Source organism: Cydia amplana, chromosome 20 (assembly GCF_948474715.1).
Source record: "Cydia amplana chromosome 20, ilCydAmpl1.1, whole genome shotgun sequence".
Lineage (NCBI taxonomy): Eukaryota > Metazoa > Arthropoda > Insecta > Lepidoptera > Tortricidae > Cydia > Cydia amplana.
Genome location: NC_086088.1, coordinates 8,872,585 through 8,889,511, shown reverse-complemented (window position 1 = coordinate 8,889,511; position 16,927 = coordinate 8,872,585). Strand labels below are relative to the sequence as shown.

At 36.0% G+C, this 16,927-nt stretch overlaps 1 protein-coding gene across 1 annotated transcript in view; it reads right to left on the bottom strand.

The window, feature by feature from the left end:
* The window catches only part of LOC134657542 (glycerol-3-phosphate acyltransferase 1, mitochondrial), a 59,658-nt gene extending 43,987 nt beyond the window's left edge, over positions 1 to 15,671 (bottom strand). Inside the window, exons 1-3 of the mRNA XM_063513118.1 lie at positions 15,455 to 15,671; positions 10,251 to 10,450; positions 5,232 to 5,373 (exon numbers count right to left, since the gene is read on the bottom strand). Coding sequence (XP_063369188.1) covers positions 5,232 to 5,373; positions 10,251 to 10,360 — 252 coding nt within the window. The 5' untranslated portion in view covers positions 10,361 to 10,450; positions 15,455 to 15,671. The remainder of the gene's footprint in view (positions 1 to 5,231; positions 5,374 to 10,250; positions 10,451 to 15,454) is intronic.
* Between the last annotated feature and the right edge of the window lie 1,256 nt (positions 15,672 to 16,927).

Below are 16,927 nucleotides of genomic sequence, written 5' to 3'. Positions count from 1 at the left end.
TTTTTTTTTAATTGTACCTACTCGTACCACGAGTCATATCACTAAGAGTGTCAAAACGGACATATTACGCTAACGTCTACGTTCTCGATAGCGATGTCAGTGCTAAACTGGTGGTAGCCACACTGTTGTCAGTTTACTCTTTCTAATTCTGGATATCACTATCAGGAATATCAGTATCTAGATTCAGATAGATAGTAATATAGATTATAGATACATATATATGTGGCAACAATTTTCCCTTTTTCTCTAATGGAAAACTGACTGATAAATGTTAACTACGAGTATTAAAGTCCATTACGAGTATATTAATTATGATCACTTAGTCACGTGTATAAAAACAGTTATTTAAAAGCAATTAACCTTTTGGACGCCCATGACCGATATATCCGCACCGTAGGTTCAACGCCAAACACCGATTAATCGGTCACATATCACAGACCAACATAGACCTAAGTACGTGCATATGCATAAAGTTCAATTTCAGTTTTGACATTTCGGTGACGTGGCGTCAGCGTGACAGGTTTTGTGTTTGACACGGCGTCGAAAAGGTTAATGTTGATCGTAATCGCGAGTTATGACGTAGTTATGAATATGAGTATGCGTCAATTCGTTGCTTAAGCATATTATACATATGATTATTATATTTCTCATGATATTACTCAAGAATCCAATTGAATCATGATTCATGGACACATTATGAATTAATTTATTTATAAAGATGTCCATGAAACTTTGCGGCTGGGGGTTAGTAGTCTTCCATTAAGAAAGACCCTTTTAAAAAATACTATTTTTTTATCAAGCAGATACGTCTGTACGCAATACTATAAAATTTTCATTTAATTATATAAAAAAAAAACTTTTATTGTAAATTGTAAATGGCTAATATGGCTATCCAAGTGAGCCGTGAAAAAAATGCCGGGACAATACTAGGTATAGTAATCATCATCTTCCTCGCGTTGTCCCGGCTTTTGCCACGGCTCATGGGAGCCTGTACTGGGGTCCGCTTGGCAACTAATCCCGAGAATTGGCGTAGGCACTAGTTTTTACTGATTAGATGAGGTATAAATCTGAAAACTTGAAAAGATAAATATATAGTATTGTGTACATTCCGCAAATCATCGGGACCACCTCAAGTTCTTCCGTAGGTATGTAAACATCGCAGTGTTGTCTTATCAAATAAAGACACATAATATTACTTCAATACGTTTACGGAAATATAATAGACAGATAATTTTTGTGCAGAGATAAGTTTGACGTAGGCCAGGAAGTGGGACTTTCTGCCTGGCAGTAGCCCGGCGGTAAATGCTACTCACGGCCCGGAATGACGTAAAACAATCGGCTCTTATAAATGTACAATCAGGACGTCCAGTATACAATTTCGCGACAAAACAGCATCCGTTTGTATTACTCCATACTCGAACAAAACATTCATGGCACTTATCAACCGATGCTGCTAAATAATCTCTAATACAGACTTAAATCTGACAAAATATTGCAAGCGTGTATTCATGAGATTATCATGTAATCACATTTATAAATATGTTCATAATTTTTATGTCTTAAACTTTAATACGTCTAAATCAAAACTTTTTTTTTTTTAATTGTACCTACTCGTACCACGAGTCATATCACTAAGAGTGTCAAAACGGACATATTACGCTAACGTCTACGTTCTCGATAGCGATGTCAGTGCTAAACTGGTGGTAGCCACACTGTTGTCAGTTTACTCTTTCTAATTCTGGATATCACTATCAGGAATATCAGTATCTAGATTCAGATAGATAGTAATATAGATTATAGATACATATATATGTGGCAACAATTTTCCCTTTTTCTCTAATGGAAAACTGACTGATAAATGTTAACTACGAGTATTAAAGTCCATTACGAGTATATTAATTATGATCACTTAGTCACGTGTATAAAAACAGTTATTTAAAAGCAATTAACCTTTTGGACGCCCATGACCGATATATCCGCACCGTAGGTTCAACGCCAAACACCGATTAATCGGTCACATATCACAGACCAACATAGACCTAAGTACGTGCATATGCATAAAGTTCAATTTCAGTTTTGACATTTCGGTGACGTGGCGTCAGCGTGACAGGTTTTGTGTTTGACACGGCGTCGAAAAGGTTAATGTTGATCGTAATCGCGAGTTATGACGTAGTTATGAATATGAGTATGCGTCAATTCGTTGCTTAAGCATATTATACATATGATTATTATATTTCTCATGATATTACTCAAGAATCCAATTGAATCATGATTCATGATTGTTTAATAGCGAGAAAATGGACTGTATTTCGAAAAGGGGGCGACAGAAAATTAAATTTAGGGGCAGGTTGATGAGCAAGAAAGTTGGAATAGCGGGCCAGGTGTTCAAAATGATCTTGACGCGACTTTATTGTTAAGAGAATAAGAGCGTGTCAAGGTAATTTTGAACACCTCGCCCGCTTAGCAATTTCTGCTGCTGACTGTATATTACATAAACTGCAGGTAAACTTTGTAATAGCGATTATCTTTCGATTCAATATCGTTCCAATGAAGAGAAAGCGGTCATTTTACTCTAAGTTTCTCTGCGGTCTATATATCGACTTACTACTAAATAATAAAAGTATCATAAAAGTAAGTTTTTGCCGTTTGATTTATTGGTACTTAACAGTGGATAAGACAGTATGATAATAATTATGTTACTCAAACCGGCGTTATCAATTTTCCCGACTTCATTTAACTCAATACCACTTTTACTAAAACATCCTATAGGGGTCGTATTGCAGATTCATTTAATGAAAATACTTGAATAGGCGAAGAGAGGGGTAGAGTATTGCATTATAAAACTGGAAATAATTATCTACTGTTTAAGAAAAAAACATTTTAAGACGTACATTTCTTAGAAATTATTTTAACCACTATCAATTAGCACATTTGCAAGCAATAACGTGAAAATGAACGTTTCAAAAGATCCAGGAATCAGTAGGTACGAGTACGTTGTCCACACATGTCGTAAGGGTACTTCACCACTTGCCACACAATGCGTTGACATAATTGCCTCTAATTTCGACACGACAGGGCCCGAGCACGAAAGGAAGCGCAAAACGCGATCTTCCGCGTGGACTTGATGCAATCAACCGGCCAATTTACAGATCATATGGTGTTGCAAAAGTAGATACTTACTTAAACGGACGAAGGAGACAAAAATATACACAGTTTTAATAATGATGGGTACTTCAGGAGTCTGAATTGCCCGAGTTAAAACTATTGGCGTCAGAATAGTGTGTGGTAGTGGAAAAGTCATCGACGCATCGTAAGCAATCATCTTGCAATCTAATCTGAATCGTGATCAAAGTCTCACGTGGAATTTCTGTACGTACAACAAGCACCTTTAGATCAGCATAAAGACATAAAAAAATCAGCATAAGAAAATGAAGCAGGCAACCTGACTCTGCGAAAAATCTGAATAGAAAAAATATGTTTCAAACCATAACGCTGTTCTTCGAAAAAAAAAAATAGATAGACCCATAAATCAAATTCTAGAAATGATTTATTCTTAAAATTCCTCTTTGCAAGAGAAATTAGAAAATTGACATGTTATGTGGGATACAGATGAACCTGCTGGTTTCGAGACGGGTACATTACTAAATGAAAGAAATTCGAACGTTCAATACAGCAGTTACATTCCATACTTTAAAGCCAGCATCAATGGTTGCTGGCAATCGCGAGCTAAATAGAGACGCTGGCATTAAAATATGGAATTTATCTACTGTATTTACGCTTCAAATTCCTTTAATATTCATAAGGTATGTCCCGATTTACAGTGAGAATACGCGACGGTTCAGCACAGCACGTAATGTTGCATTTCGCTACGCCAATGTTGGCGGGCAGAACTAACACATCGTACTAAAGAGCTATTCAGTACGAGGTGCAATCCGTGATATGTCCGATAGCTGCCAAGTTCCGGGCTTGCGGTGGCGTTAAACATATTCGAGGGCAAGGCGCTGCCGAAGCAAACAGCGATACTACAACAGTTCTTCAATGTGAAATGTGTTAGATCGGGAATTGTTGTAAGTGGCGATCATCTCTTATAAGTAAGTAGATGAGATACCCATTACCAATACTAATTTGACAATTATCACTGTCAATTATTGGTGCAATAACACAAAAGTTTGGTCACAAATAAATGTCCAGAATAATAAGTCGAAACAAAGACATTCCCTTCTTCATAAAACTTAGCAACCTCTTACAAACCTCTGTTAAATTAGGTCTCTTTCTAACAAACAGAAATGTCAAAGTGACGGATAGGGATAAACGGTTTGCATAGAAGGTAGCATCCTATAGAAGTGGTCTACGCGTGCCTCCGTGAGGGACAAAACATATAAATTCGACCAATCATAGCGTCGCGTTATGGTGGGCAACAAATGAATTCGACCAATCATGGTGGTCAATTTACGGTGAGGAATAAAACAAGATGTGAGACAGTGACAAGGACAAACAATAATAGCGCTTTCGCTGCTACTCCTACTGAAAGATACATAAGACTATCCCGTTCTGTCAGTTATCCCCACCACTCATGCCCAATCCAGTTATACTAGATTCATGACGGTTTGTGACACACGTTTATTAATAACGCCATTACTTTCCTACAATAAAGGTGAGACGCCCCTCTTCTTAAAATAATCAGGTTGGTGAGCATTGAGTTCAATGGACTCATCACAGATGACTTATATGACCGCATTACTTTTTTATGTCCAATATTGTTTTAATTGCATATGATAATGATTTAATGATTCATTAGGATACTGTCTCTCACAGCCAGTTAAAAAATATAGCCTCATTCCATGAATTCCATATTCCATCATAATGGAATTGTTGAATGGAAAATAAAGCGATAAGAAGTTTTATAAAGCCAGACGTGGAACTCGACAATGCAAATGCAAAATGACGAGATTATTCTGGTTGATATGTTTAAAGCTTTTGATAGCATAGCATAAGAGCTATAGAATTATCTTAAAAGCTTGAACATATAGTTGTCGGTGAAAGAAGAGACGATATATATTAGCTATCTCACAACCACTTGCGTAATAAGGAGTAACCAGGCGATAGGTATTGAAAACTACAACCTTCTGAATAAATCAGTATTACAGTCAGAATTCCTCAAGGCAGTATCCTAGGACCGCTTCTATTCCTAATCTATCTTAAAGGCCTACACTGAACACTGAACTACTCACCGTCCGCTCCTGATCAAGTTTGGTATAGATGTCGTTGTGGTGCCGGCGGCGCGCGCGCACCGCCTGCCGCAGCGAGTTGGAGTCGCGGCCGCACCACCCGCCAACTCGCTCGCCGACCACCTCCAGCATGTCGGCAACGCGGCTGTTGACAAAGAAAGAAGACGATTTTAAAAATTATTTTTTAATACATGATGGTCAAGATGTTAAGTGGTTTTCTATCTCAAGGTGTAAAATTGCCTTTTCACTTTTCCATTGGCTTTTGTCGATATACGAATGTCTTCTTGCGGTTGTCTGCTTGGTAGTCAAACTAAAACGGGTATTTTTATAAAATTGTAAAATGTATAAAAAAATATATAAATAGTAACTGTTGTTAATTAGGCATAATTTTTTTTTCACAATAATAAAACACTTAATTAAACATAAATATGATATTGATATAGAACGACACGATAACTCTGAATTTGCACTTTAAACCCGGTATATATTGTATCCGGCAGGTCTTCGACTTTGCACGAATGATAATAAACTTGCTGTATCATTGAGAGGGGGCTAAAGCAAAATCGTAATTTGCATATTAATTGTGATTCGTTTTAATCAAAGGAAAATGTCAAAAAGTCACATGGAAACTAGATCACAGTTATTTGCAACAGCAGACCCTAACCAAACCCGTAGGTACTATAATGATGTATCGTACGTGCCGGCTCAATAGAAACGAAACCACCAAAACAAGTCTAATTTTTATAAAATGCTGGTTGTATATATTTATGTACCCTGCATGCCCTTGCAAGTAGTATTATAAACCATCGTTAAAATCGATATGAGAAGAAGAAGAAAGTGACCGATAGGGTAAAACTGGTAAAACGAATTTCAACGGCATTTTAGATTTGAGAGATGTGTATGCATGAGCCAGGAACAAATTACAGTCTGCTGCCTTTTTTCTTTAAGATAGCTTATTCTTATTTGATAAATTATTCATCGAAATTACTAAAATATGGAATTGCAGTTCCTCGGTCCACCAACGGAGCATCAGCTGACATTCAGAAGGTTTGATGATACATTCCCCTGACGCGATCGCCTGATAACTTGTTCATTAACTTCTGTTACTTTCCTGTGATTCTTTGACTAGCCAGTGTTCAAAAACAGATTGTAATGATATTCCTTGCGGATTGGTCCTGTTTAATCTGTATGACCTTTGTCTAATTGACATTGGAACACCCAAGTAAGTACGTGTTCTCCATTGGCAACGCGTGCTTTGCCTTTAAAACTGCTTATTATTAGTGTTTGCGTTAACGCAGTTAAGGAATCTTTTCCCTTTCCGAATCTACGAAATATAGACTGAATAAAAAATACAACGGTTGAGACCCGTAATTTAGGCTGGGACTTTATTGGGGTATCTTTGTGAATTAATGTCAACCACACAGTATTAAAACTCCTCCAACTGCTTGTAGTTACAGAAGTAGACCGAAAACTTTGACTTATCGGGCTGCATAAGGACCAACATTTGTAAACAAGGTAGGTATGTTAATATATATTTTGTTTGTATACCTATCTGTATATATTTTAAATACATAGCAAGTTGAAGTAAAGGACCTTAAAGGAACTTTTGACTTTGTCGCGGACGGAAATTGTAGATAAGTATTAACGCCAAAATTTGTTCCGTTCAAATTTAAAATCTTAAAGTTTAAGATTTAAACTATTTGCGTACCAGTCAGTGCTCTTGTTTTGAAGTGTGTCTGCGTTTTACTTTGACCTTCTCCAAATGTGCTTCTAATATTTATTCTGTCACATCTATGACGCTTGAGCTATTTACTTTTGCTGACACAGATGTTTTTAAGAAATTTAAAATAAGAACCCAATAATTTCGTGTCTCATCTCGTCTCTTTTTCCCATGAAAAACATAACCACTTGTATAGTTTGTCAAAGGACTGTCTCATTTCAAACATAGACAAAGAGAATCATACTATCTTTGTCTTACCCTAGTACTAGCACCTAAAAGAAAAGGACGAGTATAGTTTTCGTGGTTCTTACTGACTGACAAATTGATTTAACCAACTATAGTGATGATGTTTTTCATGTGCCAGTGGTACTTTTTAATACTGACATCTACAGATATTGTTTGTAAGATCTGTAGCAGTAACAAACTTTATATATGGTCTTATTTTTAAATGAATCTCACGTACATATTGAAGCAAACGAGAAGTGCGAGTTATGTCTACATGAGATGAAATGTAATGCTCGAATCCTGAATACTCATGCTTTCTACGAATAAACCCTATGGGGGTGCTTATCACCCGCGTACCCAAGTGTTTTATTTCGTTCAGATGTAAAGTAATTGAACAGAACAGGTAAATTTGAGACCTCCAAGGCGTCTATTTTGCTCAAGAAGATTTTTAAATTATTCAGTGTCGCAAGAGGTGTCCGGAACACGTGAGGAAAAAAAATTTAACAGGAAAACGTAAAGATATTTTGACCTGTTTTTATGTGCGTGATGAATAAATGATAAAGTCAAAGAACATGGCTAGGCACGGGCCTATAAACAATATATTTATGGGTTGTTTGACCGTTAATTCCACAACGTTAAATACGCGGAAAAAGTTCTCGTTCATTTGGTTAGGTAAGGCGCATATCTCTAAAAAAGACGTCAAGAGATCAAAAGTTTCAATTTACTTTTTATTTTTGTCCGGTAATCTTTACTAAGTATCTTTTTATCATCTAGATTCGAACAAACTATCCATGTCTGTTCTTTATTATCACCCCAACATATTGCTTTCTTAAAAACTTAAAATAATCACGTAACACGTAACGTAAGAGTCACACATTAGAACATTGGTCAGCCGATGACCCCACAGTCCACAATGCTACTGCACTTAGTTTCCTGCGGTGTATACTCGTACTTATTGCAGAAATATCGCATGATACTGGACGTCCGGTCGGTGCACGGTGAAAGTGGCTGAGTGACATCGAATTTGCTGCAAAAGTGCAAATGCAGCAATGCACAGCGCTGTGCGGTTGACATATTACTCGTATGATTCTAAACGCAGTTTATATATTTGTAAAAACATTGCCGTGGCATCTAGGTATTAACGTACATAGCGGTATAGATTAAATAACCACTGAATCGATTATTTTTTCATTGCATGTTTGGTTTATTAATACGAGTACCATTCAAGTAGACGTTGGTACTTCGTCGGTAAGCATGCAAAGTCGGCGTAAAATTTTGCAAGTTTTAGGCAAAACATTTAAACGACGATGACATTTAAACGACGAAAAACTTGACGATGATATACATATATGTGTATGACCTTGACCGTTGAGATAATGTCATTGATGAAGACTGTAGCGCAGACCTGTTTTGTTATGCATACATTAAATATTATGCGGACAATTTACTCTAACATGTCTTGAACTTTGCTCATGTTTGCGCGCTTGAACAAAGGTCACTAAGCTCGTTTATACGCGTTTTCCAGCCAAAGGTAACTGGTTGACTTAAGGTTCTACCACTAATGCCTTTTACATACTTGAAAACTGCATGTATATGCAAGGTTCAGCTCGCGACGTCCGCGCAGAAGTTAAAATTTCAGCCCCATTTTCCGAAAATTCCGTGTTTTTCCAAAAGCCCTACAATAAATGGAATTTAAGTTGCAAAATTCCAAGTTGTTCCAAGATTTGCTGTGCGTTGTCTGTTTGTCTGTTTTTATATACGAGTATTGAGAATCTTACCCCATATTACTGAAAAACATTGCAGTAGGGCTAAGATAGCCGGCTCTTTATCATCTGTCACCATGCCTGTCACGTTCTAACAAATTTGTAAGTGCGAAAGTGACGCAAGGCATGGCATGACAGGTGATAAAAATGCGACCATGATACCGCTGCAGTACGAGTACGTATTTCTTCTATGTTGTACAGTTCAACGACTTCATATTCTACAAACAAGTTATTTTTCAAAGGTGTGTTCCTACTTCGAGACAAAAGGGAGAGAAAGGGCGGTTACACATAGGCACTGAAACATGTTCGAAAGTAGTCTGTACTATAAATTGAATGATTTTATCATAATGCGTTGGGTAATGACATTATACCACGTCAACGAAACTATTTTTACAGTACATATGGGGCTACTTTTCCGCACTAGTGCGTAAAATAGCACTTTTCGTGCATATGTCGAAACTTGAAAGTGCCATATGTACTGTAAAACGTTGTTCGATACACGTGCGAATAGGTAATTCGCAACTCGTGTCTATTTAAAACACTCCCTTCGGTCGTGTTTTAATTTATCGTCACTCGTTGCGGATTTCCTCTTTTTCGCACTTGTATCGAAAATAACTATTTTTACTTTTCAATAGAAGCTCAAGATATTTTACAGGAGCACGAATGCATTCGTCATTTACAATTTCCATTAGAAAATAGACAAGTCAACAATATCTAAACTTCACGTATAATTTGTGTAGCTTTTACCATACGATAGAGTCAGATCAAGTTAACTCTGTATGGCATTTGCAATGACAGAGTGTGTCAATGCCATCGTTCATGTCAAATTTCTATGAAAATATGACGTTTATAATGATAATTTTATCTGACTTTGAATGAATAAGTTAATTGCCTTTAAAATTTAGTGCTTAACAACGAAATATAAAGTACTTATTGGAATAGGATAGCAGCGAAAAGCAGGTATATAATCTGTGGCAAAATTAATAATTTAACCACAATTAAATAGCGGACTTAAAATGCTTAAGATATTGTCGTTCCGTACAAATTGGGCTAAATAAAAACAATTATTTTTTATGGTAGAAGTTGATAAGAAACTAAATTTAGCTCCACATAAACGAGTAGATTAACTTATATAGGTTAAAAGTCATACCCACTACATAAAATTCAAAAAGTGCTATTCCTATATTTCCTATTCATAAAAGTACTTACTATTCGTTGCATATGAACTTGCATAACTACTTTTAACAAATCAGAGATTGCTATGCTGACAAATAAAAAAAAATAATAAAAGAAAAACATAAAAAATAAACGCACCTTGAAGTAAAGAACCAGTAGAGTATGGCGGTGAAGATGGCCAGCTCCGCCGCTCCACTGGCCACCCTCACGTGCTCCACCACCGCCCACACGTTCACCATGGTTTCCATCGTCGACCAATCACAGCGGCTCACATTCCCGATCGGCTCCCAACGCAAACCGAAATCACTCAACCGATTAATCTTGAACGCACTCAATCACTATAAAAAAAATTAAATTACGAACGCCGATTTCAAATTTGCACGTTGTAACTCAACAGTGTACAGTACAGTACTAATCCGAAGAATCGCTATCGCGTTGAAGTAAACTCGCTTGACCTGTCATTAATTATGTAGCATGACGGGTTGGTGGATGATAAGAATTCGCCCGATACAGATGTAATAGAGAACATACGTAACGACCTAATTGCTAGATGATAAATGATAAACTATTGGCGCCTATTGGAATTTGAACCGCAAGACATTAGAGATGAAATGCGTCAATGATGAACCTTCATACGGCAAAAATCTAAAGATAATACATTAAACAAAAACACGACAGTTATTCATGTTTCTAATCAAATTAAAAACAGGAACACAAATATAGAAGAACAACAACCTGATAATAATGTTTTGTAAACTAATTCGACGTAATACACATCTACGAAGTTAGATTAATAAGAACATTCGATGATAATAAATAAAATGTGTAGTGAAAACTAAGCAGCCTAATCCCTGAGTATTTTTAGAGTAGATATATACATAGTTATGAAAGAAAAGTGTCAACATATCTTAAACACCCAAATCAGATGTAGTAATATGTGTTTACAAAGTAACATTAGAAACAACATTCGATGACAGTAAATAAATAGCAGAAAATTATGCGCCGAGTATTTTTAGAGTTTTAGAGTAGACGTTCTAAATTTACTTCATAATCTCTCTCGATTTTAACGTCCCGTTCGTTTTAGTGGTATTCGTAAAACGACTCACGTGTTTTTGAACATGAGTACGTTGTTTAAACAGATTTTCTCTAGTAAATTTCTTTGTAATACTACGCGCAAACGATGAAGTTCTGCGTACTTCTTCTTTCAATATTTTTGTAGGAACAACAGTGTGTGGTGAGTGTAAGTAGATGATATTTTCCTGTTACCGTAATATTGAGTAACACAGGTGACATTGTTACATTCTTATGCAAGAATGAGAGCTTCTAGTTATAATTATATTAGGCAGATATTGATGTTCATGGTAATAAAACATAAAAAAGGAAATATACTTACAACAACTACAATTAATGTCAACATTAATTAAATTACTAAGAGATAAGTATTTTTCTCAAAGCATGATGACATAATTGTAGCAACAGAATCAGAACGGTTAAAGCACTCGTGTTCAAATGATAAGATAATAAAATAAACAAAATAATTGAAACACTGTGTTTCAATAATAACAAAAACTAAAAATAGATTACGAGCATTGTGGGTAATGCGTGATAATCACACAGAAAACAGTTACAAATTGGAATATTGATAATGTAATAGATGGTAGAATAATAGAGGTCAATAAAGTAGTGAATACGCAGCGGAAGATAGAGCAAGGCCTAGTATTTAATTGAATTTTACTATTTTCTTATTATACGGATTACGGGATAATTAACACTAACAATAATCATGAGCAAGAAGGAAACACAACTAACACAACACAAAGTGTACATTCTTAACAGAAAACAAGCCAAACATAATGGGATAATCCACAATGGGTGTGTCATTCCAATTTGCACGCAGCAATGCGAAGAGCACAGGTCGAGAGATAAAACACAATAATTATTCACGTGCCGATCACTGGGTCATCTAGCTGCAATGGATGTATGAACTTTTGTCAGGGGCTGGACGCGTGATTGGGAGATGGACTCTTGTTTTGCATTCGAATGATTGATTTTTACATACGCCTTTAAGACTTAACTTATCAGTTAACAGAGTATCGAGGCTTTGAAATTGCTGCTAGAATGTGATGATGATGATAATAACGAGAAAAGCATATTTTAAAATGTTGCGTTTTGTTTGTACGCTCCTTTGAAATGACATAAAGACATCAGAATATATAATTCAACGATGATTGTTTAAAACATTTTCATGTAATTAAGAATTACAAATACAAAAACCGTAATACAAATTGATGGATAACGTAAAAACAGTAGGTATTTTGCGGATAAAAAACGTATAAACCATTCATGTAAGGTAAGTGATAAGAAAAACTCATTAACATAGGTACAATACGCTTCATCTACATATGTTTAAGAGTGGACAGGTGGTTTGGACATTTCGAAAATGGTGGTCTTTAAGGTTAAGTACGTTAAATATCATAAAATGAGTCACTATAGATAGGAGAGTGTATAAGGGAGAAGTAGAAGAGTGAGTTGGAAGGGGTAAACCTCGGCGGACTTTCTCTGATCAGATCGGGGAAATTTTGAAGAAAGGCGGTGAAGAGCACCCTAAACCGGCGAGCGTGTATGAGGAATATTATTGAAGTGAAGGAAGCGAAAGAGATATGTCACGATCGTAGCAAGTGGAAATTCATGGTCTCTGCCTATCCCTCCGGGAAATAGGGGTGCTTATATGTATGTATGTATGTAATATATAAACAGTACTATGTCTGAATACTCTGAATATGCAATATGCTATTAAAGGATTTACATTGTTTACAAAAACTAATGCAGTTATAATGATAACACGGCCACCACATAAGCCAAACATTATCTGAAGAACGCCTCACACGTTAACAATGATAGGTGGTATATATATATATATATATATATAATATCAGATAAAATTACATGTACGAACAGCAACACTCCCAACTGTACATCGGTGGACCTTATTACAAAAGGCATAATGTCCACCAATGTACAGTTAACAGTGTGGGCGATGGTAATGGTACAAAGAACTCATGAAGAACAGTTGAGTACACAAAGCGCAAAGATACGATGAGAAAATAATACATAATGTAATGAATGATGAATTTTACAAGTCTTACAAATAAGTTAGAGATCATGAAGACAGGATATATGAATGATTTAATTATCAATTCTAGCGACCCGCCCCGGCTTCGCACGGGTAGTTTAACAAATTTACACAAAACCTTTACAAATTATACACCAAAACCTTCCTCAAGAATCATTCTAATATGTAATAGGTGAAAACCGCATGAAAATTCGTACAGTCGTTTTTGAGTTTATCGCGAACATACAGACAGACAGACGCGGGAGGGGACTTTGTTTTATAATATGTATTGATTCATATAATTACCAATTTACCACTAATGTATATGCAGGCCATACATTTCCATCGTAAATTTAATTGGGCGGATAGGCTCTACCTACGGATAAACAATGGAATGCAATTTATGCTAATGTTATGTGTTTGTATTGCATTATAAATTAGACATATTATAAATTACTGTAGGTACTTACGTTACCTACATTCAAACGAACTTAAAAGGGAAACCCTGGAATTAATTGTGGTTACAGTACAGTCGCCATCAGATATATCGGATCGGCCTTGGTGCTCACAAAATATCTGAACTCGCCTCTATTATCAAGGCGCTAGAGATGCGTGTTCGGATATTATTGAGCGATGTATTGTTGGGTCCGTACAGTAATGCTTATAAATATGAGTAGGTAAGTAAGTATTACTTTTATGGATTACGAGTATATCAATTGTTAATATGAAAACTGATTGTGTCCTTGGCTGCGCATCTGTCTTACAGCTCAGCCAAAGGCGTTGACAAGTCTCAATGTGTTCAATGTTTTTAAATTATAATCCCAATTAACATGAAACATTTTATATAGTACCTAGTATGTATTTACAATTAATTCGAGACGCCACCTACATTTGGAGGTTTCACAAGGGGTGATTCAAGTCCATTGTAAGCAAATAAAATGAATTGTCGATATAACTGGCATGACAATTAGATCGGTATTCAAATGTCTGCCTCTGCAGTGTTAGCACGTGTTGTATTATCTTGTACGTCAGCAGTTCACGTTATGTAAAAAAATAACAAACATTGAAACACATTCAATCAAATTAAGAACCACCTCCTATTGAAGTAGGTTTAAAAATAAACAAATAAACGACAAGAAAGAAAAATGTGCAAGCAGAGCTGGGGGTAATGGTGATACAATTCGAACATTTTAAACAATGAACGCTTAAAAAATGACGACATAAAAGTAACAGAATGAGATAAAGTATAAAATGAATTATAAAATGACGTAACCATTATACATAGAGCCTTAAATGTGGAATTTGGGGTACCTAATACCGCACTGTTAGCTAAATCTTTCATAGACTTTAGTATAGGTAGTATTAATAAACTATTGTTCCACACAAAGGTAGAAGTGTTTCTCTCTGATGTTTCATACAAAATATAAAATTTTATATTTAAGGTAAGTGAGAAGTGGAAAGGCAGAGACAAAGTAATTTACTATAAATAAATAAAATCGAAAAAAGGCAAACGTGTCGAATCAGAAGGTCAAAGAACTTGCTTTGAGAAGAAAGGATTGAAGGAAACTGCGAGAAGTAACTTTATAAATGAGACTTAATCAAATCTTTTGTTAAAACTTACGACACACATAATCACTTCACCAATAATAATTTAATGATATGTAATATATACTAGGTATTGTGTAAATCACAATGAAGAAGACATTGCAAATTCATGCCACGAATTTTGACAAATCAAATCAAAGAGGCGTGCTTACAGACATGTTAAATATTGACACAGTGATTACTTGGTCAAATAACCAGTTACAAAGGAATTTTACATCGTACTTTTAAGATCCAGTAATAAACTACACGTAGTAGTGGCATAAAATACGAGTTTTACATCCTCGCACATATAGAAACATGTAATTTCTTCGGTGCAGGTGCACCAAGTTGGTACAAACTAGTGATTAGTGATGCGTGCGAATTCGACGCTACAAGAAAGAGATCGCCTTATTAAAATTATCATACAACAGTTAGTCGAGAAGTCAGAATTCTTTCATGAATTAAAGAGCAATCAGGTCGTGATTAATACGGAAAGTTCGGTTATGGGTTCAAGAAGACAAGGTATGTTATTACAGGATCCGTCAAGGGTTTGTATCAATCCGGTGCAGAAAGTGAAATCGACGAACGTATTAAAATCTTCATTCAACACATCACTAAACGATATTTTTAATAAACTTTCAATTACCTTTCAGAAATTGACTATGAGCTATACGCTCCACTTTTACAAGGAAATACACGTTTGATATACGGTTTGGAATAAAAAATTGAATATTTATGTAATGCCGATGTCGGGCGCGAACGCGGAGCGACGCGACGGAGTCTTCGCGCGATCGACGGAGCACTGAGTCAGACCGCTATTTGCGGGTTACACTCTTCACAAAGCTACAGCTGAACCAGTATTAAGTTGGTCTCTGATTACGCATAGCTGCTTTGAATCTTAGGATCAAGTTATAGTAGAGAAGACCAGGGTTTTGTGACCGAAGTAGCGCTTGCAACGAAATATTTGACGCCATACCGGCTCTATTTCTTTTTTTTTACATTCAGTTCCGAAACGGTACTTATATAGAACTTTACTTTTTGTTTCATCCAGCACTCCCAGCAGGACAGCGCAGCAGAAAACCAAGTCAGTCATTTTTTAAGACTAAGTATACCTTTTCTAATTAGCTCCTTTCTAATTCTTTATTGGACACGCATTTAAGATTTTTCGAACATAATGTGGGTTTAACTGTAAATAATTTGTAAGAGTTATAAATTATCAATGTATCTGCCAAATATATGACAAAACATACAGGCAAGTATAAAGGCAAGGCACTGATGGAAACCGGTCCTAATACTCCTAATGCACGAACGTAGTATTAACCTCAACATATGCAATAACCCACAAATTACGGTATTGGATATATGGCACCTGATAAAATGTAGACAACTGTTGTACACAAGTGCTGTTACAGTATGTAGTATATGACCTAGACTATACTTAGAAGACAAAAATTGGACCATTTGACGCCCTAAGAAGCTGTCATCCACTGTATTCGTTCAGCACCTAACAGGACCGTTTCCTGGATACAAGTGGACCTGAATAGACACAATTGGTCACTCAATTGCTGAACACTACCATTGACAGTCAGTTGATCTGTACAATCGCCACCAGATATATCGGAGCGGCCGAGGGGCTCAACAATATCTGAACACGCACTCTATAGCGCCTTGGTAATAGAATAGAGGCATGTTCAGATATTTTTAAGCACTTTAGCTGCTCCGATATATCTGACTGTATCATCGTTGACACAGTTTACAGATTATTCGTGAACTTTATTGGAAAGACATAAGGTTTAAAATTGGTCGGTTAAATGTGCTGCTGTTCGTAAGTCCCTGGCTTTTGTGGTTTGGATGGATGTTTAGGCTGTGGAAAATGTTGTTTCGTCCTACATTCCGGCGCAGAAATTTTATTAAAACTGTAATGCACTTGGTTTTGCCGAATTCACATGTGGTGTCAGAATTAAAATCTATATATTATAGGAAACAGTCACGTTATAGAGACAATGACAAATAACTCGCAACCTAAACCTAGACCTAAACAATTGACGAAAACCTAAAACCTTGATATTTGGAACATCATCTATCATCATATGCAAAGTAATAGAAATAAAAAACTTAA